The following is a 25904-nucleotide window of genomic DNA, read 5'->3' as shown; positions in this document are numbered from 1 at the left end:
TTACAGAACATTTGTGTTGCTTTGTGTCACTGAATCAGTGGTTACTTGTTATGGTATCTACAAGAGGCTAATACAGGGGCTGAGCAGATGGACAGGACTGGGGTGAAAAAGCTGGGGGCTGAGAGGACAGACAGGGCTGGAGGTGACAGGCTTGGGGACTGAGTGGCTCAGTCAGGAGGCAGACCCTGTTTGCATGAGAAAACCAAACCTGGAGACTTAGGCAAAAGCTATGACAGCCAGCCCTCATGCTTAGGGCTGGGGTTGGGGGGACCTATGTGGCCTGGGGACAGATACCGAAAACACAGTGCTGCTAGGTGTAAGAACTCTTTATTTCCATGTGGTTCTGGGGGTGGGGCCTGGGGAGTCTATGCTGGGCATCCCCACCTCTATAGCTGGTGGGAGGGCCTGAGGATGTATAGGAAGTGGGTCTTTCGGGTAGGCAGCCTGGAGTAGGAGGAGTCCTGGGTCCCATGTTCAAGGACACCTTTGTGGGTGCCCTCTCGGAGCCCATCCCTGATGGCCTGCAGGCGGTGTTTCTTCTCCCTTAGCCAGCCACCGTCCTCTTGAGCATCCTGGTGGGACTTCCTCCGAGGCACCTTAATGATCCAGAAGGCTGGGTGGTGGGCTTCCAGATGGAAGCTGCCCATAGCGTTTCTGGCGGGCACTGGGGCTTCCTTCTCCTCCTTGGGAACCTGGGGAGGATGAGGTGCAAGGAGATGTGCTCACACTCCATAGAGCACACCCAGCACTCAGCTCACCCCACTTTACAGCTGATGGGGTGCTTTGGGGGTTAAAAAGCTCTTTGAGGTTTACAAAGCACTGTTTGCAAATACTTCAGAATTAAAGACACTGAGATTTATAGAATACTTTGGGATTGAAAATACATTTGGGGGGTCTCAAAAGGGAGGTAAACAGAGAACTTTAGGGTTTATAATGCCTGTTGGATTACAAAGCACTTTAGGATAAAACACTCTCTGAGGTTTAGCAGGCAGTTTGAAATGTACAAAAGGATTTGGGATTAAAAGCTCTTGGGTTTACCAGAGACTCATGACCATAAATACAATGTGGGATCTTTGACTGAATCCTGGATCAAAAATGAAACCAGCTTTCAAGGACAGCTTTAAGTGAGGAAATTTGATGGTGGACTGAATGTCCTTCTAGTCCTCACTACTGAAAGTGCAAGGCACAAAAACGAGTGCGTCCCCTGCTCTGCCCAGCATCTGCACTTAACGAACTGGGGTCTGAGAAGCTCTGTGGGATAGACTGTTACCCTCTCCAAATTTGTTGGAGACCTTAGGATGTGACCTTATTTGTGTTATTGCAGATTTCATTACTTGGGATGAAATCTTCCCTTGGGTCCTAATCTAACCGGTGTCCTCATTGAGACAGAAAGTTTGGTCACAGAAAAACATAGGGAGGACGCTGGGCAAAGGCACAGGCAGAGACTGGGGAGAGGCACTGACAAGCCAAGGGATGCCAAAGATAGCCAGCAAAAGTCCAGAAGCCACGGGAGAGGCAGCGAAGAGATTCTCCCTCACAGCCCTCAGAAGGAGCCATTTCAAGCTGGGCGTGGAGGCGCACACCTATGATCTCAGCACTCTGGGAGGCTGAAGCAGGAGGACTGCAAATTCCAGACCAGTTTGGGCAACTTAGTGAGCCCCTGGCTCAAAATAAAAAATAAATAAATGGGTGGGGGTTGTAGCTCTGTATAATAAACATACAAATTCAGTCCCCAGTACTGAAAAAAAAAAAAAGGAACCGTGACTTGCTGACACCTTGATCTTGAATGCTTAAGCTCTAGACAGACGATACATTTCTATCATTAAAGCCACCAAATTGGTGGTCTTTTGTTACAGCAGCCCGAGTAAAGTAATACAGAGATAAGTCTGATAAGAACATTAATATTCTTGGCCATAAAAATGATACTTAGGTCACGAGGGAGGAAATTTTATTCTTAGAAGATTGTGTGGAAGTAATTAGGGGTGAAATATCTTGATGTCAGCAATTTCCTGTCATACAGTTCAGAAATAAAAGTAATATATATATTTATCTTGTCTGTTTTTGTTTTTTTGATTTATGTCTTGCTATGTAGCCCAGGCTGGCCTTGAATTCACAGCAATCCTCCTTCCTCAGCCTCCTGAATCCTGGAACTACAGGTCTATGCTACCTCACCTGATGAAAAAATACATTTTCGTTTTTGGTGTGGTGGCACACAATTATAATCCCAGCACTCTGGGAGGCTGAGGCAGGAGGATTGCAAGTTTGAGCCCAGCCTGGCAAGCTTAGCAAGATTTTGTCTGAAAATTAAAAAAAAAGAAATTAAAAAGACTGGGGATATATGTCAGTTTGAAAGTCCAGGGTTAAAGCACACATTTTGAAGTTTCCAAGGGAGAAGTTTAACAAACACTTTGGGGTAGGTTTTTTAAGTGCTGGGGGAGAACATGTACTTTGAATAAAAACATATTTTGAGGTTTATAGGGGTGGAACTTACAAAGCCCTTGCAATTAAAAGCACTTAGTCTACAAAACCCTTGGAGCTCACAAAACCCTCTGTGCTTTACTCACAGTTGAGGATGGATATATGCTGAGGTTGTGAACCTCATCTCTGAGCTGGTTTGTCCCTTCTGACAGGGGACAAAACTGGGGCCTAGAAAAAGGAAGTTGCACCCAGAGAGAGTGGGAGACTCAGTTCCTCTCCCCTCCTCCTAAATGACACAAATGTTGGGGCCTGGGTCCCTTGGTCCGCCCATGTCCTAACCTGGTCACCTTCCAGGCTTTCCTCTGGCTCCATGGAGGCCACCACCTTCTCAGAGATGAGCACCTCTCCTGTCTTGTTGTCAGTCACCTGTGAGGACCAAGCAAGAAAGAACAAGTCTATCTTGCTGCTGAACTCTCCTTCTGGATGGGTACCGCAGCATGAAGGGTGCTGGGGAGACTGCAGGCCAGGTTTCCCTGAGGAGGCACCTTGTCAATCTGGAGGTGGCTGGAGAGGGTCTTGTTCCCCACCCGCTGCTTCTGGTCCTGCTCTTGGTGGAAATCTCTGGGGAGGCCCCGGGAGTCCATAAGGAAGGAGAAGATGCTGTCCAGACCCCGCAGCAGGTCATCCTAGGGCAGGAGGGGAGACCAGTGAGCTACTGGACCTTATCTCCTGGGGATGTCCTGGGCCTACCTCAAGTCCCTCTCATTCCCAAGGCTTTTCTGTCCTGCCTCTGTTCTCAGTCCCCCAGCCTCACTCCCTGTCTCTCATCTGTCCCTGAGTCTCTGTGTCTCCATCCCTCCTCTCCTCATCTGTCCTCCTTGCCTCTTCCTATCTTCTGCTACCCTGTCTCTCTCTCTTTCTGCCTCTTCCTTCCCTGCCAACGCTTACTTTCAGGAAGAGTCGCCCGAAGCCTTGGAGAAGGCCCTGGAGGCCTAGGAAATCCGAAGAGCTCTCTTGGGTGTCACCGTCGCCAATGGGGGCCGCGGACGAAGCGGGCAGCAGGGCGCAGGGGAGCAGCAGCAGCAGCAGGACCAGCGGATGCCACATGGCCGGCGGCTGAAGGCTGTGCCGAGGAGGGGGGTCAGGGCCCTCGCCCCACAGGGGCCACACGTCTCCCGTAGGACACCTCCGTACTGTCCCTGGCCCAGGCTCGGCCCCGGGCCGCGCAACTCCCCACACCGCATCCATGCCACCTTTCTTCCATTCCCGCCCCTTCCATCCAGTTTAGGCCGCCCTCTTCCCAAATCTCTTTGGATTCAGCTTCACACACCGATCTCAGGCCTCACCTTTGCCCACGCCCCGTCCCTTCCGAGCCCCGGCCTTACGTTAGACCGCAGTCCAGTCACCGGACTCCCCGACTCCGGCAGTCCAAGGACTGTTACCGTCCAAACAGTTCCGTCTCCAGCCCACGCGGGACTCCTGGAGCGTTAGAGGCGGCCACGCCCCCATTGTCTGACCTAGCCGGCCTGCTGACCTCACCCAGGAGTCTGGGCCTGTTTCATAGCCACGCCCCCTGAAAATTTGATCCTTGCCCCATCCTTTCTTAAACACAAATCGCAGCCCAGCTTTCTTCCTTGGCCACGCCTCCTTCATCTGACCACTCCCCTTCTGGATAACCTCAGCCTTGGAGACCCAGTACACTATTGCCTGTGTGCTTTGATCTGGCCCTCTAGTCCTAGTCCTAGGCAGATCGAAGAAAGCCACCTTCCTTGATTTAAGGCCACAACCCTCTCTTTAGAACGTGCCCCTAAATTTGGGTCACGCCTGTGTCCCAGCCCCACCCCGTTTCATTCCTAGCCTCCTTGTGCTCCTTAAACGCCAGAATCCAGTCATTCTAGTCGCTTACTTTTGAGAGTTTTTATTTTCTTCTTTTGCACTGGAGATTGAGACCAGGGCCTTCACACTGATCTATATTCCCAGCCCTTTTTTATTTTTTCAGATAGTCTGTCGCCAAATTGCTAAATTGTCCAGGCTGAGCTCAAACCTGACATCCTCTGCCTCAGCCTCTCAGAGTGCTGGGATTACAGGAGTGCAGCACCATCCCAGGCTCCTTCAATTTTATATCCACCCCTGAGCCTTTCTCTATGTCCCTTCTCATTTTCCTGTTCCAGTTCCCCTTAAGCACCCTGATTTCGGGCCGGGGATTTAGCCCAGTGGTTTCGCCGCCTGCTGCACAAGCTCAAGGACCCAAGTTCGATCCCTGGTACCAAAAGAAAAAAAAAAAAAGAACCTTGATTTCGGCTGGCAAGTGCAGGTCCTGGGTTCGATCCTCAGTACTGGAAACAAACAGCAAACAAAAACCCCTACTTTCTCCAGAAGCTTCATCGTCCAAGGCTCCAGGCTCCCTTTCCTCAAAATCCAGTTGATAGCCCCTGGTGGCGGGAGTTCAGTCCTTTTTGTTGATTTTTTGAGAATGGGTCTAGCTATGTAGTCCAGGCTGGCCTAGAACTCATGGTGATCCTCATGCTTCAGCCTCTCCAGAACTGGGATTGCAGGGCTGGGCCACCACTCAGGACCTTGCATTTGTGAGGCAGGCGGTGAAACCGGACCCACTGAGCTAAATCCCAGCCCTAGTCCTCCATTTTTAAGGAACCAGGAGTCAAGGCCTTAACCCCTCCTTCCTCAGGCTGAGGCTCTGTCAGGTCCTGGGTCAACCACAGCCTCCAGGCCATCACTGCGAGTGAGCAGGACCTGGCACCTCTGGTGACCTCCACAACTTCTGGAGATTTTTGCCTACAATTCTTAACCTGGTGAGCTCACAAGGAAGCCATGTTGCATAGGAGTCAATTGGACCCATGCCAATTGTCTAATCTTCAAAAACATACTTGGGGCTGACAGTAAAGAGTCTTCCATGTTTATATAATTACCGATCTTCAATACGCGGACATCCTACAGGGCAGCCAGAGGTGCAGACCTCGGCCTCCTTCCTCAGACCCAAGAGTCCTGGTCCCCTAGCCTCCTCCCTCAGACCCTCCTACCTCAGTCCCAACTCTCCCCCCTCTTCATCTCCTAGGGACCCGAGCATCCAAGTCCTGAGTTCCTCCTAGTCCCCAGTTAGACTTCACTCCCAATGCGAAAATCCTCCCCCAAACTGTCACTGAGGATCCCGTCCCCTCCGCTGGCCGCCGGGGCCCGCCCCCCCTCGGTCCCTCCCACTTTTCCCAAACAAAGCTCCCGGCAACTTTCTCCGCCGCCGCGCCCCGCCCGCCCGCGGCTCCCCAGGCCCAGGCCGGGAGGTAGGAAGGCGCCGGCGGGAGTCGGGATTCTGCTCTGGGGTGTGTGAGTTGGGGTGGGAAGTTACGCGGGATGAGGTGAGGTTGCGTTTGGGGACCCTCTGGGCTCGGCCCGCACCCCCTCGGCCCGGGGCTAGAGTTTGCGCGCGCGCGGGCGCACAGAGAACTTTGGCGGAGTTGGGGCGCCCCGGACTCTCGGGATACGGGCGCGGGGTGGCCGGGGGCTGGGACCCCGCCAGTAGCGGCTTGCAGAGTCCTGGTGCCACTTTGCCACAAGAGAGACCCCGTGTGTGTTTCTGATCGAGGTGGTGTGAGGGTGTGATTTGTGGGCGTCCGGCCCCCCTCAGGGACGCGGGGAGCCCCCCGGGTGGCCGAGGGAGGGCTGCGGAGCGTCTGATATCTGCTTTTTGGTCCCTTCGAGGTTTGAGGCCTGGGGCGGGAAATCAGGAGGGATCTTTCCTACCCGGAGCCTACGTCTCTTTGTCTGGCCACATGGGGGACGGCCGGCTTGCGGTTTTGGCTGGGGGGGGGCTCCTGAGAGCTAGCGCCACTGGGCTGGGCCTCGGGTCTTTGTCTGCTTCCACCCGGGGTCCGGGGTCCGAGGAAAGAGGGGCATGGGGATCTGGACTCTGAGGTCCTGGAAAAGCTACGGAAGACATGGAGCCTCCAGGGAGGCAGGATTGGACTGTATTGGAAAAAGTTTTCCCTGTTCCCGGCCTCCGGAAAGTCACAGGGAACTTGGCTTGGATCGAGCCCACGGCGTAGGGGGAGGGGCGGGGCGGGGCCGAGCTGGAGGGGAGGTGCCATGGCCGGCAGCCCCGCCCCCGACAGGGGTTGTGGGAAGCTGGGGGAGGGGACGCCTGGGCCCTTTGTTCTGGCTCTCCAGATGGCCCCGAGCCCCTGTCCCCCAACCTGTGGTTCTGTGGGCGCCCCTGTCCCCCAGCCTGTGGTTCTGTGGGCGCCTCTTCCCCCAGCTTGTGGTTCTGTGGGCGCCCCTTTCCCCCAGCCTGTGGTTCTGTGGCTCTTTCCAGGTCTCTGCATCAGTTTCTGCCCTGAATCTCTGCTCCTATCTCACTGGATCTCTGCTCCCGCCCCTCGAGCTCCCTTCTCCCTCCGTCTGGATTCTTGTCCCCCAAACGCAGCCCCTCCCGTTTCTGTCCCCATCCCCCTCTCTGGTCTCTGTCCCCTCTCTGGGTCTCCACTCAGTCCATCTTGGGCCTGTGCCCCTCCTCCTTTTCTAGCAGCTGCTGCTGGCTTCCTAACACCTGTTCTAGGGGTGGGACTGGGAGCTTTCACCCACACTCTGCTTCCTAGCAACTAACTGACTCCTGTGTTCTTTGAACTGGTAACCCACACTCAAAGTTTCAGCCCTCATGGCCCTAGGCATTACTTGGGAGTATTTAGGCTTCATCACAGTGCAAACTCCTCTGTAAACTGAGAGGAGGACAACCTCCCAAACTACTGCAGAAACCCAGGCCCAGCCCTCTCCCTTGGGCCCCTGTCCTCCTCCCTCAGACTCAGGTCCTAGCCTAGCCCTCCTCCCTCAGACCCGGGGGTCCGGGCCCGGTCCCTCTCGGTGGGTCAGGGAAGCTTGCTGAGCTCTGTGTTCCTCCAGGCCCAGATGGGGGAACCCCGGGCTGGGGTCCCCCTGGAGGATGGCAGCGGCTGGACTGGCAGCGAGGAAGGCAGTGAGGAGGGCACGGGTGGCAGCGAGGGGGCCGGGGGCGATGGCGGCCCAGATGCAGAGGGTGTCTGGAGCCCCGACATCGAGCAGAGCTTCCAGGAGGCACTGGCCATCTACCCGCCCTGCGGCCGCCGGAAAATCATCCTGTCTGATGAAGGCAAGATGTATGGTGAGCTCACCCCTCTCTTGGCCTCACCCCCACTGTATAGTAATGATACCCACCTGGATGGTGCCCTAAATGCTGTCTGGGCTAGGAGCTAGCTTCACTATTTGCACAGATGAGGAAACTGAGGCACAGGAAGGTTAAGTAGTTTGCCTAAGGTTGCAGAGCTAGTATGTGGGCAGGGGTAGGGTTTGCCCACAGGGATCTGGCCCCATAAACCCGAGGAGACTGGGAGCCTGGGTGGCTGCAGCCCTTGGGAGATGCCAGTCTTTTCTTAGGTGATCTCCTCATAGGGAAGTTCCGCTGACCATCTAACCCTCTTTGGCGTTGACTCTTCAGGTCGGAATGAACTGATTGCGCGCTACATCAAGCTCAGAACTGGGAAGACCCGGACTCGGAAACAGGTCTCATGACTGGCTTGCGGGCTTCTGTTGGGGGTTGGCTTCTCACTTCAGGACTTCTCACTTCTCACTTCCTGTGGGCTCCCTGATCAAGGAGGGTCTGGTTCATGGGCTTTTGCCTGGCTTCTTGGTGTGCCTGGTAGTATGATTGCATTGACTATTTGGGGGTCGTTTCTGTACTGCTGTATTAGAAGTAGAGTTGGAGACCAAAATTGCCTAAGAGGGCAGGATGGGGATGGGAAAGGAGGCCTGGGTTACTGGGTCAGGGTGATCGAGGAGGTAGCCAGTTCCTGGGAAGGGCCCAGCCCACTTGTTCTGCGTCTTTGCTATCCTTCCTATGGAGGGGCTCTGTGGGCCCCGGAGGGAGAGAAGGGGAGCAATGCAGGGGCTGATGGCTGTGGCTCCAACTTGCTTCTCTATCTGCCCCTGCAGGTCTCTAGTCACATCCAGGTTTTGGCTCGGAGGAAATCGAGAGAAATCCAGTCCAAGCTGAAGGTAAGGACCAAAGCAGACAGAGACCCAGAGAGAGGAGCACAGAGATGAGAAAGAGAGACAGAGAGACAGATAGAGAGAGAGAGAGAGAGAGAGAGAGAGAGACCTAGAGAGAGTGGAAGGAGACCTCAGAGTGGAGAACAGAGACCCGGAAAACTGAGTGTCCAAGACGCAGAGATGAGGACTGACCCAGAGGATCTGGGGGTGGGGTGCTGAGACCCTGCGTGGGGAGAGAGCTAAGATAGAGACTGGGTCAGGACAGGTGAGGAAGGGTTGTCAAGCTGCTGTCCTCGTCCTCGTCCCCCTCCCTTTCCTCTGCTCCTGTCCCTTCTCAGTGGTCTCATCTCTTTTTCCCTCGTGTGCTCTGGGACCCCTCCCCCATCTTCCTTCTTTCATTGTCCCATTTCCTAGCCCCCCATGTGACCTGCCTACTGTTTTTGTACTCAGAAATCCTCATTTCCTGTTGAAGATTTTCATACTCCTTTTCTTTTCTTTATCCTCTGGATTTCTTGTTCCTTCTTGGGCCGAGACCCTCATTTTCTACCCCTTTAGATGTGAGGTCTTTTCTGCCTCCTCTTTAGGACTTGGGGATAATTGCTTCCTGTTCTTTATTTGTGCCTGGAAGCTTTCCTTCCTTCCTCTCTAGGTCTAAAAGCCTTCACTTCCGGTCTTCTCTGTATCTTTTCTGTTCCCTTCTGTTTTGTCTGGATTAGGAAACATTCACCTCCTATTCCCCTGAGGTCTGAAATTCTCATTTCCTGTTGCCTGGGCATCTGGAAACCTCTACTTCTGGCCCTTTCTTGACCTAGAAATTTGCACTACTGTCTTTTATTTGGGCTTGAAAACCCTTTCTGCTCTAGCTGCGGCCACCTCTGTTCTGTTCTTATGCACCCCTCGCTCCCCGTTTAGCCCCTTTGCTAAGCTCAGGGTGGTGGGCCCTGCAGACCGGTAGGGCAGGGAAGTCAGGGAGTCCAGCCTTCGCTTCCTAAGTCATGTTTTCTTTCCTTCCTTGGCACCTTTCCCCACCCCCTCTGGCAGGCCCTGAATGTGGTAAGTCCCCCTGCCCCTCCTCCCACCCACTCTGACCCCAGACGGCTGCCCCCTCCCTTAGGAGACCAGGAGGGGCAGAGGGCTGTAGGGAGAGGGCGTGCCATCCTCTGCCCATCCTTTGCCTGGACTCTCCAAGTCTGCCTCTCCCCATCCTTGCTCCACCCACTCGTGGTCCCACCCTTGCAGTACTGACTGGGATGCCCTGTTCACATGGATCTCCAACTCCCCCAGGACCAGGTTTCCAAGGACAAGGCTTTCCAGACGATGGCTACCATGTCATCCGCTCAGCTCATCTCCGCACCTTCCTTGCAGGCCAAACTGGGTCCTGCTGGTCCTCAGGTGCCTGGGGATTGTGGGGTTTGGGGCTGGAAGGATGGGGCTGCAGCTGCCAACAGGGGCCAACTAATCCCCATTTCTTTGTCTCCTCTCTAGGCCACTGAGCTGTTCCAGTTTTGGTCAGGGGGCTCTGGGCCCCCCTGGAATGTGCCAGAGTGAGTACATTGTGTCTCAGCTCAACATTTGCTCTCCAGTTGTCCACTTTTCTTACCCCACCTTCCAGCTCCCAATGTCTTTTTTTTTTTTTGGTTCCGGGGATCAAACTCAGGTCCTTGCACTTGCGCAGCAGGCGCCAAACCACTGAGCTAAATCCCTGGCTCACCCCAATGTCTTTTGAACATGGATTTAGCCAGGCTATCTGGATTTGAATCCTAGCCCTGCCCTGTATAGCCTCAGTTTTCTCATCTCTAAAATGGGGATGATAAGACTACCTTTCTTCTTCCCCTTGTTCCTTGTCTTCCTCCTCCTCCTCCTCCTCCTCCTCCCCTTCTTCCCCTTCCTTCTCCTCCTCCTCCGCCTCCTCCTTCCTTTCTTCCTCCTCCTCCTTCTTTAAACTTGCTGAGATATTCCTGTTTTAGCATTCCAAGTGCTGAGATTACGGGTGTGTGCCACCACAGCTGGGCAAGACTACCTTTTTCACAGGGTTATTACTGGAATAAATAACATGTACAGTAATTAGGCTAGGACTACAAGGGGAGGGCATGTTGGGGAAGGACAGATCCTAGGCTCTCCTGGGAACTGAAGTTGGGCCCATTTGGAGATGTGCAGCCTACAAGAGGAGCAGCTTTGGGGAGTAATGAGCTCAGCATGGAACTTAGAGCTCAGCATGAGAAGGTCCCAAAGGTTGTCCACAGGAATAATGCCCCCCTGCTGGGACTGTTGGGCTCCAGACGCTCATGGGAAGGCAGTTGTAAGACCAGAGGCCCCTGGGAGAGGGGAGGGAGCCCCAGAGGCTCATGGCAAGGCTCATTTTCATCCCTTTGATATCAAGCTTGGAAGAAAGAGTTATCTTTCTGACTGGGAAGAAAATGGGCCTCAGGTTCATGAGAGGGCCCTTCTCAGCTCTGTCACCTAAGGGTGACAGGATGTATCAGATGGGGGAGGTAGATATTAATGAAATCATCACCTGCATAAACAGGTTGAAGAGTGAGAAGTAAAGCGTGAAGAACCACAGCAAGGGTTCCAGGGTTCTAGGGTTTCTTTGAAGAGGTAGCATTGAAGGCTGAGTAGGATTTAGCCAGGTAAAGAATGGGATGGGGGCTAGAGCTGAGAAAATAGCATGTGACAAGGCCTTGAGGTGGGAAAGCTTGGGAGGTTCCGGGAGTTGGAGTCAAAGAATTGACAGTACAAAGCAGCTGGCCAGTCAGATATCTATTGAGCACCTGCTAACGGCCTGGTACTGTGCTCAGTTTGAGGACATGGCATGAACAATGTATGTAGACAGAATCCCTGACTTCATGGAGCTGTACATACTAGGGGAGGGGAGGAGACAGATGGCACCCATGTAAACAAAAAATTCATAAGGAAAGGAGTAAACATGAGAAATAAAGCAAGGTATGTGAGGGCTTGAACCCAGAGCCTTCACACTGAGGTACACCCCCAGCCTTTTAAAATTTTATTTTGAGACAGGGTCTCCCTAACTCACTAAGTTGAACTGGGTTTGAACTTATAGTCCTCCTACCACAGTCTCCCAGAGTGCTGGGATTATAAGCAGGCACCATCACATCCAGTTAAACTTTGTTTTATTATGCCTTATTTTCGTGGTGCTGGGGATGCAACTCTAGGCTTTGTGCATGCTGGGTGAGTGCTATGCCAGACCTAAGAGCTCTATTTTATTTATTTATTATTTATTTATTTATTTTTGAGATGATCTTCCTATGTAGTTCAGCCTGGCCTTCAACTCACTGTGCAACGCAGGCTGACCTTGAACCCACTTAATCCTCCTGCCTCAGCCTCTCAAGTGCTGGGATTACAGGTGTGCACTGCCACGCTCAAGAACTCTGTTTTAGACACAGGTCACAAAAGACCTTTTTGGGGAGGTGGCATTTGACTGATGGCCCTGATGACAAATGATTGTGTCACCAAACAGAATCTTGGAGTTTAGATTTCGGAATTGAGATGACAAGGACTGGGGCAGTCCTTGGAAATCAGGATCTGGAGCTTCCTGGAGTGTGTCCTTGAGCTCTTTCCTCACTTCTGACTGGAGTCTTGCTGCCATCTCCCATGCTACCCCTAGACCTCTGTAGCTGTGTTAGCCATTAGCCACAAATAGCTTTTTTTTTTTTTTTTTTGGTAGTGGGGATTGAACTAGGGACCTTGTGCTTGCGAGGCAGGAGGCGGACTGAGCTAAACCCCTGGCCCACAAGTAGCTATTTTTATTAAAATTAGTTAAAATTGAATAAAATGTCAAATCCAGTTCCTAGTGCTCAGAAGCTATGTGTGGCCAGTGGCTACCAGGTTGGAAAGTGCAGAGGTGGGACAGGGAGGACATTCTCCCCACCCCTACCTTTATCTGCTGTTCCAGCTTGTGATTGCTGGTCATTTTCTTCCAATCCCACTGACCCTTTAGCCTCTGCTGCCTCTAAATTCCCCATCTTCTGTGTCTTCTCTGCACCTCTCCAGACTTGCTTTCACTTTTCCTTCTGCCATTTTTTGAGAGGCATCAAAATGCCGTTATTGTATGCCTATAATCCAGGCTCTCTGGGAGGCTGAGGCAGGAGGATCTCAAATTCCATCCCAGCATGGGCAACTTAGCAAGACCCTGTTTCAAGATAAAAAATAAAAAATTGGGGCTGGGGAGGCAGCTCAACGCAAAGGAATTGGGTTCAATCCCAAGTACTGCAAAAACAAAAACAAAAACAAACCATGGGCTTCATGATTGGGACTGACCTGGTTTTGAGTCCAGGCTTCACTGCATGCCAGCTGTGTGACTTTGGGTAGATTAGCTGACCCCTCTGTGCCTTAGTTTCCTCATGTGTAAAATGAGAAGCACAGCAATTGCACCTCATTGAGATGCATTGTGCATGTGATGTCGCAGCACATGGTCAGGCTTGTCCCAGCCTCCAGGGACCTTGGTACTGTTCACCCTGCTGACCTTGGCTTCCTTCCTCCCGCAGTGTGAAGCCATTCTCACAGACACAGTTCTCCTTGTCACTGACACCCCCATCTACTGACCTCCCAGGTAAGGGCCTGCTCAGCGCCCCTGCTCGCCTCCCATCTCTCTGTGGCCCTGCTGCCTTTCTTTCCCCTCCCATTAGTCAGAGGACTCATCTTCCTGAGGCAGGCTGTGCTGGGGCAGGGTGTGTGTGAGCCTTTGCGGTGGTAAAGAGCAGGGCTTCCGTAGCCACACATCCTGGGTTTGTGTTCTGCCATTTGCTAGCTTATGAGACATTGGGGAAGTGGCTTAGTCAAGAGTCTTTCAGCCACAAGTGATAGAAACCCAAATCTAGCTTGCTGAAGGGGGGAAAACGAATTTCTTAGTTTAACTGATAGTCCAGAGTTACAGCTTCAGCCATGGCTGGATCCAGGGTCCCAGTAGAAGCACTGGGACTTGTTTCCATTTGCTTTCCTCTGTGGTGGTTTCACTGCCCCCTGGCAGCTGAGATGGTTTCCAGAGGGTCATGCTCAGATGACCATGAATGCTCAGATTGACTGGTGAAAGAATAAGCCTCTAGCTCTGTCAGGTTCCACAGATTCATCAGTAAGGAATACCTCAGGATGCAAGTAACAGAACACTCAAATTAATAGTGCCTTAAATAGGCCTTAATGGTGCGACATAACACAAAGTCTGGAGGAGGTGGGTTGCTCTTGAACTGGCCCAGAAGCTCAGCAATATCAGGACTTGCATCTCTGCAGTTCCTCTAGCCTCTATCTTATTGTGCCAGAATGGCTGCTGTGACTCCAGGCATCATGTCCTAATCAGGACTTGGCCAGGGCCAAAAGCTTTCTCCTCCCAAAGTTCTGTCTTTTTCATTCAGGAAGAAACTCCTTCCCAGAAGCCCCCCAGCAGATTTTCCCTAACGTCTCATTGGCCAGGACTGTGTCACATGGCCACCTCTAGCTGCATGGGAGGCTGGGAAAGTGAGTATTTAGCTTTTTCAGCTTCCAAGTGGAGGCAGGCAAGAGAGAACAGTGCCTAGTGCAGTCAGTAAATGTTAGCAATTTTTATTGTTCTTTCTCCCCTCTAGGGTACGAGCCCCCCCAAGCCCTCTCTCCCCTGCCCCCACCTGCCCCATCACCGCCAGCGTGGCAGAGTCGGGCCCTGGGCACTGCCCGTTTGCAGCTGGTGGAATTCTCAGCCTTTGTGGAACCGCCAGATGCAGTTGACTCTGTGAGTGAAAATTCAGGAGCTCTTTGGAAGGTAGAAGGTAACGGGGAAGGTGTAGAAATCATCTGCAGGCCTTGTTAATATTGACTGCTGGCCCCATTCCCAGAATTTCAGATTCATTAGATCTGCTGGGGGCGGGGTCGGGGTTGAGAATTCACATTCCATCGCTCCCAGTTGTTGTTGATGTAGCTGCTCGTTGAACCACACTTTGAGTACCACTAGCATCAAGGAACTGGAAGGTCGTGGGATCACAGGTTGGGAAGATCAGGGAAACTCCCCAGGACATTGTTCACTTGTTCATTCATCAAACACATTTGAGTTCCCCGTCTGATAGGCTTTGTGATGCTCACTAGGAATCTGGGAAAGCAGATCTTATTCCTGGGCTCGGGCTTCTCCTGGGCTAGGATGGTGAAGCTTGCTGTACCAGTTGGAAAGGCTGTTAGAAGAAACAGCTGTCAACCTCAGGAACTGAAAAGAAGCTTCTCGATCACATAACATGTCAGTGTGGGTGTTCCGCAGGAGCCTTCCACGTAGTGATTCTGGGCTCCAGGCTCCTTCCATTTTGTGGTTCACTGTTCTCTAGGGCTTGGGAATCTGCTGCTAGATTCTTTACATCTGGCCAGCAGATGGAGGAAAGAGGCAAAATTGTACAGGAGGTTTTACGCGTCTTGTTTGAAAGTGGGAACTGGCTGGTCTGCTCACCTCCCATTGGCCAGAACTGAGTCATGTGGTCTAAGTTCTAATTGCAAAGGAGCCTGGGAATTGTAGTTTAGCACTGTAAAGGACCTGGCTCTGTGCTGTGCATATAAATATCAATCAAATCACTAATTGCTGTAAAACTCAAGTTGGATTAGGTTAAAGCCTTCCCACTTGTGGCACAAGCTAGAATCCTTTCATTTGCTCAGTAAGATCTGCACAGGCTGACCCCCATTCCTGCCTCTTTCTCTGCTCACTATTTGAACGGCACAGCCTCCTTGCTCTTTCTCAAACACACCAGGCCCACTCCTTCCTCAGGGCTCTTGCACCTGACATTCTGCTGCCTGGAATGTGTGCTGGCTGGATCCTGCTGTGACTCACTCTCCGAATTCATTCAGGGCTTTACTCAGTTATTCTCTTTAATATGCAAATGTCAGGTGCCTTTTACTATACTTTACTGTGATCTTTGTCACGGCGTACATCACCCTCTGAAGTTTACATTATCCACCATTGATCTTTCAGTTTTCTTTCTGTGCCAGTAGACTGTGAAGTCCATGAGGTCAGGGACTTTGTCTTGTAGCCTTTGAGAGCTCCTTGCACCTACACACAGCAGGCCTCTAAGTGCATGGTTGGATAATGAGCACTGCAGGGATGGGGAAGGTCAAGTTTTTGTGCATGCGCAGAGGAGTAATTCACCCTGGGCAATCAAGGAAGGCTTCCCTGAGACGACAATCTTTGAGTTGGGCTTTGAGGGCTGTGTAGGGGTTCGTCATGTGCAGGATTGGATGTTCTAGGAATAGAGGTGGGCAGAGCATAGAATTTTAAGGAAAACAAACAGTAGAAGTGGTGAGGCAGATGCTGGTTCAGGGGGAGCTGGCATCATCAAGCTGAAGAATGCAGACTTTTCCTAAGGCGGCTGAGGAACCAGGGAAAGGATGTGAGTAGAGCGATTCTATTGATCACCATCAAGAGAGGCCTCCAGGATTTGGATGAATTTGGGGCTGGAAAGATGAAGAGAAGATTAGTATTGGAGGAAAAGTTGGGGAGGATTTTCAGGATTTGGAGAAAGTCGAGAGAAATCATGGGAATGGGGGCAGAAAGACAGTCTCGCATGTGGGCTCAGTAGATTCCCATTCATCCTCTCACTGAACATTTCCCATCACCTCTTCCATCCAGGGCCAGGTTGAACAGGTGTGGGGCTTGACTGTGGGCACTGGGGAGCCGTGGGAGGAGTGTGAGTCACAGAGGGCCACAGACAGCTGGAGGCTGAGGGTGGGAGAGGATGAGGCCCAAGGCTGGAGCAGTGGGGACCGAGAAGAGGGGATGGGGCTAGAGTCAGGGACCAAGTGGGTGTGGGAGTGGGGGACAGCGAGTGGGGTGGTGCGGGGCCTGGCCCAGCACTGTTGGACAGTGTGGGACAGCTAGCTGCCACTGTGAGGACAGTGCCAGTGTGGGGCGGGCACCCACAGGGAGGGTTGGCATCCAGCCGCCCCCTCCTCATGTGGCTGGCCCTCCTCAGTACCAGAGGCACCTGTTCGTCCACATCAGCCAGCACTGTCCCAGCCCTGGCGCACCCCCGCTGGAGAGCGTGGACGTCCGGCAGATCTACGACAAATTTCCCGAGAAAAAGGGTGGTCTTCGGGAGCTGTATGATCGCGGGCCCCCCCATGCCTTTTTCCTGGTCAAGTTCTGGGTAAGTTCTGGCAGCGAAACTGAAAGTGCTCATAAGCCGTGTGAAATCCCAGCTAAGCGACTGGCTGTAAGGGATTTGGTCTCAGGACTACCAGGGCAGCCTGGGCTTAACTGTCAGGCCTCATGGCTCCGAGCCCCTTTGCAAGAAGGAACATAGAGGATCTGGCCCCCAGGTTATCCAGGACGGAGGTACTGGGTGTCCCAGAGCCCACTAGACTTTGCCACCATAGTCATGTGACCCTGGGATTGGCTTGCCGCGTTTCAGGCTTCTACAGGCCTTGCCTGACCACATCTAGTCTTGTTGCTAAGGGTCAGTGTCGTTGAGTCCGTGTCCCTCCCCCCCCCCCCCCCCCCCCCCCCCCCCGTGCCACCGCCTGTTTTTGGTGCTGGTGATTGAACCCAGAGCCTCTGCACTGAGCTACATCCCCAGGCCTTTTTTTTTTTTTTTAAATTTTGAGACAGGTTCTTGCTAACTTGCTAAGTTGCCCTGGCTGGCTTGAACCTGTGATCCTCCTACCTCAGCCTCCCAGAATGCTGGGAATATAGGCATCTGCCACCAGGCCTGGTGGTTCTAGCCTCTAAAGAGGGGACTGGGGCTTTGTTAACTTCCCACCAATGTCTGACCCTGAAGTGATTGAAAGAGCTGGCTTTGCAGAGACCTGTATTTGACATTCCTTGAGCATTTATCATACACAGGCCTGATACCAGGTGCTGTTTAGCTGTTTGGTATCTGTGGATTTCACATCGCAGATTCAGCCAACTGCAGATGGAGAATATGGTTCGGTCCACAATGGCTGCATCTGTATTGAACATGTTACAAATTTTTTTCTTGTCTTTATCCCCTGAACAATACAGTATAACAACTATTTATATAGCATTTACATTGTATTTGGTGTCATAAGGCATCTAGAGATGACTTAAAGTATACAAGAGGCCCAGGTGTGGTGGCTTATGCTTGTAATTCCAAGCACTTGGGTGGCCAAGATAGGATCACTGTGAGTTCGAGGCCAGCCTAGGCTACATAGTTCAAGATCAGCCTGAACGACATTGCAAGACCCTGTCTCAAAAAACAAAACAGAACAAAAAAACTTCAAAAAGTATACAGGAGGATGTGTGCAGGTTCTATGCAAATACTATGCCATTTTATACAAGGGACTTGAGCACCTATAGATCTTGGTACCACAGGGAATCCTGGTACCAGTACTGAGGGACAATGGTATATAATTGTGACAGAGTGGGTCCATTTCCCACGTAAGTTTTTCTTTCCGTGATGGGGTCTCACTATTTATTTCAGGCTGGCCTTGAATTCACTGTGTAGCCTAGGCTGGCTTTGAACTCATGGCCATCCTCCTGCCTCAGCCTCCTGAGTGCTGGTGTTGTTGGGTAGTTCCTTTAGAAATGGCTCACCAAACAAAAGTATTCCAGGTCCTTCTTGTCTCGAACAAAGAATTGGATGAGACAAGCCAAAAACAGTGCCAAAAGTTTATTTGAAAATGAGAGGTGAAGAGGTAAGGAAAGAACTACTTCTGCAGAGCAAACTTAGGCCAAACAGAGAGAAAAGGATAAAAAAAGTAACAACAGAAATACATCCTGGTCTAGGAGACACAGGGTGGGCTATAGCGAGTCATGATAGCGAGCTCCTCATGGCATCTTGTCTCTTTTATGCTTTCCACCTCTTGTGGGAACTCGGTGAGAAGCTCTACATAAGGGGCCCTAAGAGTTATCTGGCCCTACCCTGGGACCCTGAAATTTACAGGTCCTGCTATTTCCACAGCCAGCTGGCTCACAGGTGTGTGCCCTCACACCCGACTTTAGGTTTTTCTTGAGCCTGTTTGTTTTGGGGTCCAGAACAGTCGTAGATGCTATAGGGACTCAACCAGTGTTGAGTGAGTGTTCAGGGGTTTGAATTCCTATGGTAACCAGTGTGGGGCCTGAACGGCACTGGTCTTGCTGGGCATGAAAGACCATGGTTGTAAAGCTTCCTGGCCTATGAAATAGTGGCCTGAGATGGCTCTGGGCATGTACTGCCCAGGTCTTGGGCATGGTTAGGGCTTAAGCCAGGCTCCCCAGCTCTCAGGTCTGGATACCACCCCCTCAGGAGACCTGGCTCCTGTATGTTCAGGCCTCTGAAGGGTGTGACAGCAGCCAGGATGAGGTGGCTCAGACCCAAGACGTGATTTGGTCTTAGGCTGCATCGGCCTCACTTGCTCTAATGGCTAAGGCCAACTGTCTGTGCACTTGTCCCCTGGGCAATGGAGGTGTCTCAACTCCGAGCATCAGTTGAAAGGGTGAGCATGGAGAGGGTGCTCTGAGCAGAGTCCTGCCTGTTGCTTTAGCAGTCAGGGTCCCAACAGGATGTGATTAGGCCTTCGCTGATTGCTAGAGGTAACTATGTCCTTAGTAACCAGGCCTTGGGAGATGCTGAACTGAAGTTGGGAACTTCAAGGGGAAGAAGTTGATTTCCAGATCCCCTTGGTTACTAGGGACAGAGGGTCAGGACCTTTTTTGAGAGCCCAGACCTATCCACACTGATGGGAAGGGTGGGTCTTATCCAAAAACAGCTCCTGGAGAGATGGGAACTTTGAAAGTTGAGAAAGGGCAGCTGCCATTGCAGTGGGAGGAAGCAGGCTCTGGGCAGTTTCTTTTTTTCCTCAGTACCTGGGACTGAACTCAGGACCTTATGATTGCAAGGCAGGCGCACTGCCACTGAGCTAAATCCCTGGCCCTGGGCGGAGTTTCTGACAATGTCCCCTCTACCCATCCTGTGCTCCCTACCTCCCAGGCTGACCTGAACTGGGGCCCAAGCGGTGAGGAGGCAGGTGCTGGTGGTGGCAGCACTGGCAGCGGTGGCTTCTATGGAGTGAGCAGCCAGTACGAGAGTCTGGAGCACATGACCCTCACCTGCTCCTCCAAAGTCTGCTCCTTCGGCAAGCAGGTGGTGGAGAAGGTGGAGGTGAGGCTGGGGGCCAGGGACCAGAAGCCATGATGGTGCAGGCATTTGGGGTACACCTGGTGGGAGGGTCTCAGCCTGTCTTGGGGTTTAGTGCATGGGCTTGGGGGAATTGCAGAGTTCAAAAGTCAGAGGGGGCCGTTTTGAGAGTTGAAAGGTGAAGAGATTAAACTGGGCAAGGTGGCTCATGTCTGTAATCCCAGCACTCTGGAGGCTGAGGCAGGAGAATCCCCACAAGTTCAAGGGCAGGCTGGACTCCATAGTGAGTTCAAGGCCAGCCTGAACTACATAGAAAGACCCCATCTCAAAAACCAAAAGGGAAACAAAACAAAACAAACAAATAAAAAAACCAAAAGGGAAAGGTGTTGAGATTTAGTTACTAAGATGCAAAAGGCTGCTGTGGCTATAAAGCAGTTCACAGGACAAAGAGGCTCACAAGTTACACTTAGGGTTTCTGGGGACTTGAAGGGTCTCAGGGTAGAACATTGCTTTGAGGGGCTGGAGCTTACAGGTCCAGACATCCTGAGTTGGACACCTGAGGAGTGTCCTGGTTCCTGGGGTGACCCGTGTGCCTCTGAGCTGCTGCCCCCCTCCCTGCCCTTGGTTCAGACGGAGCGGGCCCAGCTAGAGGATGGGCGGTTCGTGTATCGCCTGCTGCGTTCGCCCATGTGCGAGTACCTGGTGAATTTCCTGCACAAGCTTCGGCAGCTGCCCGAGCGCTACATGATGAACAGCGTCCTGGAGAACTTCACCATCCTGCAGGTGACCACGGGCTGGGGCCCCCTCATCCAGGGGACTGGTGCGCAGTGGGCTCTTTTAGCCAGGAAAGAGGGCACTGGGGAACCCACAGGTGCCCCTTAGCATAGGTGCCCTCTAATGTGGTGGGCACTGTCCTTGGGAGGTGGCAGAGAGGGCTCCTGGGGCCCCCTGGTTGCCTGGCAGGGGCAGCAGTCCAAGCGAAGCGTTCTCCTGGCTTCCCTGCAGGTGGTGACGAACAGAGACACCCAGGAACTGCTGCTGTGCACCGCCTACGTCTTCGAGGTCTCCACCAGTGAGCGTGGGGCCCAGCACCATATTTACCGCCTGGTCAGGGACTGAAGGGCAACCCAACAACTGGCCTGTCCCCGGAACATCCTCCTCACAGGAGGACCCTCCAGCTCCCTGTGCTTCTCATCTGGGGCGGGGGCTGTGGTGGAAAGGGGCTGACCTCAGAGACCTGAGGACAGGGACTGTCCCCTAGCAAGAAGGGAGGCTGGCAGCACATCAGGGATGGGGACAGGAGTGAACAACACCCAGGTCCCCCCACTCTTCTGGATATTTTGGGGGGCCCTAATTACACATTGACTTGTCCCATTTCCTGCCCCCCAATATCTGCCTCTTCCTACCACCCCTCTTTGTGATCTGTGATGTCACAAAATGAAAACCCTTCCTGTGCAGGAGCAGAGCCAGGTAGGCCCTGGAAATATTTTTTTTTAATATAACGAGATATTTATACGTGGGTGTTAGGGTTGTGACTCTATCCCAGTGGGGCGAGCAGTGGGGTGAGGCCTTTGAATCCCACCCCCCCTCCTTGTATGTGAGCCCCGGACTGGACTGCTGCCTCCCTTTCCCTCCCAAAGCGTGTTGGTTTGTGTTCTGACAGAGGATAAAGTTATTTTACCAAAATATAGGGGATTTATTTGAGGTTTGGGCCAAAAATAATCTTGTGGGAGGTGGTTGCCCATCAGATATGTGTGGGGCAGGAAGCCCCAGGTCCCTCGGGGGAAATGGGGGGGGCTGGGCAGGCAGACACCTGGGGCCTCAGGGGAATGAGGGGCTGCTCAAAGCCCGGGCAAACTGGATGAAACAAATATTTACAGTCCTGGGGAAGTGCCCGTGGCACTTGAAGGGGTGGAGTCGGGCTTAGCGGTATCGAGCAAGTCGGTCATAGACGTATTCCAGGTTTCTGCACATGAATATCGAGAGCGTCATGAAGCCGAGCTACGGAGAAAGGAGATGGTGATCAGAGATGGTGAAAGAGTGCTAGCGACAGGGGTCTCATGGGACCTCGAGGGAGAAAAATCAGGGTAAGGGGTCCAGGGGGAGGAAAGAGGGCTCCTAGAACTACTAAAGAAGTGGGTAGGAATCGGGAGTGGTGGCACAGGCCTGTAATCCCAGCACTCTGGGAGGTTGAGGCAGGAGGATTCCAAGTTCAAGCCCAGCCTGGGCATTTTAGCAACTTCGTGAGACCCTGTCTTAAAGTTTACAAAAAAAAAAAAAAAAAAGTGCATTGGGGATGTAAATCAGTGCGAAGGCCCTGAGTTCAGTCTAGTACTGGGAGAAAGAAAAAAGAAAGGCGGACTAGAGGGAGAACTGGGAGAAGCGAGCCAGAGACCAGCAGGCTGAGTAATGACAGGGCAGGGAGGGAGATCACGGGGTTGAGTGCGGACCCCGTCGAGGGTAAGGCGTGAAGTCGGAAGCAAGCCCAGAGGCCTTTATTCTGGGGCTTCATTTGTCTCCGCCTCCGCACTCCGGGTATCCGGCTGCTCCTAGACTCGATCCCATAGCGGCCAGGGCCCTAGGGACCATGCCCAGCGGCGCCCTGTCTCCCCAGGTGTGGTAGACCCCCGCCGAGCCTCGGCTGCCCCTTGCGGCCGGGCGCGGGGCCCAGGACTCGTGCCTCCGGTTCCCGGCGAAGAGCTGTGCAGTGCAGCTGCAGGCTCAGAACCATCAGACTCACCTGCGAGGAAAGCGAGGAGGGATATGGCGGCCAATCACAGGGGGAGTGTCTCCCTGTTTATAGCCAATCAGAGCTCACAGAAGTTAGGTCTCCGCCCCTCCTGTCCCCAAAGCCAGGGCCACAGGACCAAAAGGGGCAGGTGCTCCGTTACGCATGCGTCCTCCGGGCTTGAGGGCGGGACCATCTGCTGACTGGGACCAATCGCGAGTGGGAGCGGGGCCAAATCACCTCGATTAGACCGACGCCCAGACAAATGCCCACTATGGAGATGAGATTGTTGTGCAGCCACGTCCGGAGGCTTTTCGCGCAGCCCTGGCGTTGCAGGAGAAAGTTAAAAGTGGCGTTGCTTTCAGGATTCGTCCTCAAGCCCAGTTCCAGCGTCCTTCTCTGCCTCGTTCTCCTTTCTCTTTCAAGCACCGACCCTCTCTTCCAGTTACCGGGGTTCCCTAGTCTCAGGTCTGTGCATCCACTTCAGCTCTTCCAAGCTTTGACCCTCTAGACAGCAGTGTACCTGGGACCGCCCTTCTTACACACCCTGTCCCTTTGTAAGGCTCCGCCCCCTCGCGTTGCTCTCTCCCCTTAGTTGGACAGATCCCCTTGTAGCCACGCCTCTCCGGACCACGCCCACAACCGGACCACGCCCCCTGGCAAAGGCCACCTCCCCTTGGAGCAGCTCAGGCCCCAAACCCTCAGCTACCTCGCTGTAGATGTGGCCATTTGCGGGCACGGAGCACAGGTCTGTGCTGTGCCTGGGCCTCGCCCGAGGTCCGAGCCGGCCGGGCTGCGGTGAGTAGATCTTATCAAAGATTGCGGAGTCGTTGGTCGCCGACGAGTTGTAGCAGGAGCAGGGCACGCGGTCCGCCTCTGACGCGTTGCCTCTCAGGATGAGGACCTGGAACCAGTCCTGCGGAGAGTGCCAGCCGCAGCAGCGCAGCTGAGGGAGGGATGCGAGTGAGGGGTCGGGCTCGCGGTGATGCCAGATGACGTTGGGAATGGGGGACCAAGTGACCGGTTTGAGGTCAAGCCAGGGAGCAGAGGCGGAGTCCTGAAGTAGGGGGCGGAGCCACGCCAGCATCTGGGTACCCGGAGGGAGTGGGGGGTTCGAGAGGGACCCGGAGCTGGAGAACGGGCCACGTCCGGGGGGAGCCTCCTTGGAGTCCAAGCTGAGCAGTGCCAAGCCAGAGTCCCGGAGGAAGAGGAGGCGCGACGGGGCCACGAACCTGGAACTGGGCGTAGTCCCAGCTCTCCTCGGCCGCTGTCTCCTCCGGGTTGGAGCCGTAGTTTTGGATGGTGCTCAGCACGAGCTCCTTCACCCTTCGCTCCAGCTGAGAGGTGGTGAGTGAGGCTGCACCCCATCTGCCCCGCCCCTCCATCCACCCCCGGAGCTTTCAGCCCCACGGGTCCCCGGGTGCATCCTTGTGGTGGCTTCCGGTTCTCCTTGATCGACTAGTTTTTCTCTTTCTTAGACCTCAGTCCTATTTCTAGGGGTCATTAGGTCTCTATTGCTTCTCCAGGGGCTTCCACCCCACTCCCTCTTTTCTCTTTGCTGCCCAGACCTGCCTTAACCTCCTGGACTCGATCCATCCTCCCGACTCAGTCTCCCTAGTAGCTGGGACTGTGAATGCCACCACTCACAGCTTTCCTTGGGATCTCCCTGTGTGCTTGTGTCTCTCTCTGATTCCTATCAGCTTTGTTTCCCTTGCTCTGCACCTGCTCCCCTAACCTCCACCTGAAACCCCTTAGCTGCCAGGAGTGGCTGGTGGCAGCAGTAAGCTCACCCGGACCCGCTGGGTGGAGATGAGGATGCCCAGGGTGATCTGCGTGGCAAACAGGAGCAGCAGCATCCCGAAATACTGGAGCAGAGGGGAGAGGTCAGGCTGACCCCTCCCCAGGGGACTCTTGAGGCTGGGGAGTGGCTCTAGGGATAGGGGTGGGGCACTCACCATACCCAGAAGGCTTCGGAGTTCCTTGAGGGCTCCCACACAACCCAGGAGAGCGAGGCCCATGGTGAGAACCCCTGAGATTGCCAGGATCTTGGACCAGGTCTGCAGGGGCACGAAGGACAAGCCTGGGGGGTAGGGCGAGAGGCCATGAGCTCTGCCCACCAGGCCCCACCCAGGCAGCCCCCAAGTCGGGAGCAGCATCCTGGGGCGGGTGGAAGTCTGGCTGGACTCCCGATGTCCCAGGGACTCTGTCCTTGTCCCACCCCGAGTCTCTGTTTATCTCCTGAGAATTCTCCTGTCTCTCACCCCCTTTGCCCCTCTCTGGATCTCTGTCCCTCTCTTTTTCCTGCAGCCCCTCAACCCCATCACTTGTTCTGTGACCCTGGCCCTGTCACTTAGACTTCTCTGAAGCTGAGGACATAGTGTTATCCATTTCCTAGTTGGTTTTGTTTGTTTGTTTTCTTTTCTTTCTTTTTTTTGTATCCAGGCTGGTTGATCTCAAAGCCCTGGGCCCAAGCGATCCTCCTCCTCAGGCTGCAGAGTAACAGGGACTACAGGTTTGCACCATGGTTCCTGGCCTTATGGTTGTTTTGAGGGACATGTGAGAGCATGTGCTCAACCCAGCCCTCAGTGCAAAGCAAATACTACTTATGAGCTATTAGGACTTTGATGATTACTCCATTATTATTTTCCTTATTGTTTCAATGTTATTTCTGTTCCTCTCTTTCCTTTCTGTGTGGCACCCAGCAAGGGACTTCCCCTCTCTGAACCTCAAAAGAGGGGAAGGTTGGTAGGAGAGTCTGATGAGCACCAGTCCGAGTCCGACACAGGAAATGCTTGAGAAATGGCTATCACTGCCACTCTCCCTGCTGTTATTGTTGGTATGCACAACCCCATTTGCCCGTGGAAGGCCATGGGCTCCAAAAGGCCCAGCCACAGTGGGGAGTGGTTGCTGGGAGCCGGGGACCTGCCTGGGGAGTTGGGCTCCGTGGATCTCCCCAGGACAAGGGAGACACCAGAAAGTCACAAGGGGAGAGGCTAGGTCCAGATCTGCCCCAGGAAGGCCCTCCCAGACTATCCCAGCCCCCCTCACCCACAAAGGACACGAAGCTGGTCTTGTCGATGAGAATCCAGATGCCGAAGCAGAAAATCAGGCTGCCAAGGGCCTAGGGGAGGAGATGACAATGTGGTGACCAACTAGGGGGGCAGAGCTGTGGTCTGGGGGCTGCGGCTGGGGCTGGGGAACCACGGGGCAACTCACGAAGAAGAAGAGGTTGAACACGAAGAGGAAGTACTTGATGAGGCTGAGGCAGCTCTCCTGGGCCGACATCGTGGCCTAGATGGGGGGATGACCAGCTGGAGGGACGGACAGAAGGGAGGTCGGCAGCGGGGCTGATGGACGGAAGGACAGAGGCCAGGAAGGAGAGAGAAAGAGGCCGAGAGGAGGCAGAAAGGAAGAACACAGAGAAAGAGGAAGTCCCAGGGGTGGGGCCCCACCCCGTCCCTCTTCATGCGAGGTGACACTCTTCTCTGCCTGTCCCTGACTCCCTCACCTGCCCTGTGGGGACACATGCTGGTACCTGTGGGGCCCTGAAATTGGTGGGCACCGAGGACACGGCAGGTGGGCCCTCCCTGGTCTCCATGGCTCAGGACCCACAGGGACTCCTGACTGACTTGCAGCCACCCCTGGGCACCAGGACCCCAGGGCCATCCCCGGACTGCAGCTGACCTCACAGACAC

The 25904-nt window shown here is 53.6% G+C and overlaps 3 protein-coding genes across 8 annotated transcripts; 1 reads left to right on the top strand and 2 right to left on the bottom strand.

Moving 5' to 3' along the window:
• Positions 1 to 311: 311 nt before the first annotated feature.
• Dkkl1 (dickkopf like acrosomal protein 1) lies at positions 312 to 4727 on the bottom strand. 3 transcript variants are annotated; one of them, XM_087200662.1, is made up of 6 exons: positions 4709 to 4727; positions 3367 to 3541; positions 2964 to 3104; positions 2766 to 2844; positions 2565 to 2646; positions 312 to 692 (listed from the first exon to the last, which is right to left on the bottom strand). In XM_087200662.1, the coding sequence occupies exons 2-6, from the start codon at positions 3523 to 3525 to the stop codon at positions 545 to 547; spliced, it is 609 nt and encodes a 202-aa protein (XP_087056788.1). In that variant the 5' UTR covers positions 3526 to 3541; positions 4709 to 4727; the 3' UTR covers positions 312 to 544. The 3 variants fall into 3 exon arrangements, with proteins under 3 accessions (XP_087056788.1, XP_004867007.1, XP_004867006.1); XM_004866950.3 differs by lacking the exons at positions 2565 to 2646; positions 4709 to 4727 and adding an exon at positions 3804 to 4006 and having other exon boundaries at positions 2758 to 2844; XM_004866949.3 differs by lacking the exons at positions 2565 to 2646; positions 4709 to 4727 and adding an exon at positions 3765 to 3974 and having other exon boundaries at positions 2758 to 2844.
• An 886-nt stretch (positions 4728 to 5613) lies between these two features.
• Tead2 (TEA domain transcription factor 2) lies at positions 5614 to 21167 on the top strand. 3 transcript variants are annotated; one of them, XM_004866948.3, is made up of 13 exons: positions 5614 to 5714; positions 7327 to 7564; positions 7898 to 7962; positions 8392 to 8454; positions 9490 to 9501; positions 9733 to 9840; positions 9934 to 9992; positions 12954 to 13018; positions 14025 to 14167; positions 16380 to 16553; positions 19335 to 19505; positions 20112 to 20264; positions 20487 to 21167. In XM_004866948.3, exons 2-13 carry the CDS (start codon positions 7333 to 7335, stop codon positions 20598 to 20600), a joined length of 1359 nt encoding a protein of 452 aa, XP_004867005.1. In that variant the 5' UTR covers positions 5614 to 5714; positions 7327 to 7332; the 3' UTR covers positions 20601 to 21167. The 3 variants fall into 3 exon arrangements, with proteins under 3 accessions (XP_004867005.1, XP_021101713.1, XP_021101712.1); XM_021246053.2 differs by having other exon boundaries at positions 5656 to 5753; XM_021246054.2 differs by lacking the exon at positions 9490 to 9501.
• On the bottom strand, positions 21157 to 25904 carry Cd37 (CD37 molecule). Of its 2 annotated transcripts, XM_087200660.1 has the most exons (9): positions 25745 to 25904; positions 25426 to 25500; positions 25258 to 25330; positions 24165 to 24289; positions 24000 to 24074; positions 23442 to 23546; positions 22919 to 23155; positions 22450 to 22533; positions 21157 to 21482 (listed from the first exon to the last, which is right to left on the bottom strand). In XM_087200660.1, exons 1-9 carry the CDS (start codon positions 25805 to 25807, stop codon positions 21405 to 21407), a joined length of 915 nt encoding a protein of 304 aa, XP_087056786.1. In that variant the 5' UTR covers positions 25808 to 25904; the 3' UTR covers positions 21157 to 21404. The 2 variants fall into 2 exon arrangements, with proteins under 2 accessions (XP_087056786.1, XP_004867004.2); XM_004866947.3 differs by lacking the exon at positions 25745 to 25904 and having other exon boundaries at positions 25426 to 25638.

This window comes from Heterocephalus glaber, unplaced genomic scaffold (genome assembly GCF_053883595.1).
Source record: "Heterocephalus glaber isolate CG9 unplaced genomic scaffold, H.glaber_assembly_v1.0 deba00001744, whole genome shotgun sequence".
In the NCBI taxonomy this organism is placed as follows: domain Eukaryota; kingdom Metazoa; phylum Chordata; class Mammalia; order Rodentia; family Bathyergidae; genus Heterocephalus; species Heterocephalus glaber.
This window is presented reverse-complemented; position numbering and strand designations above follow the sequence as displayed.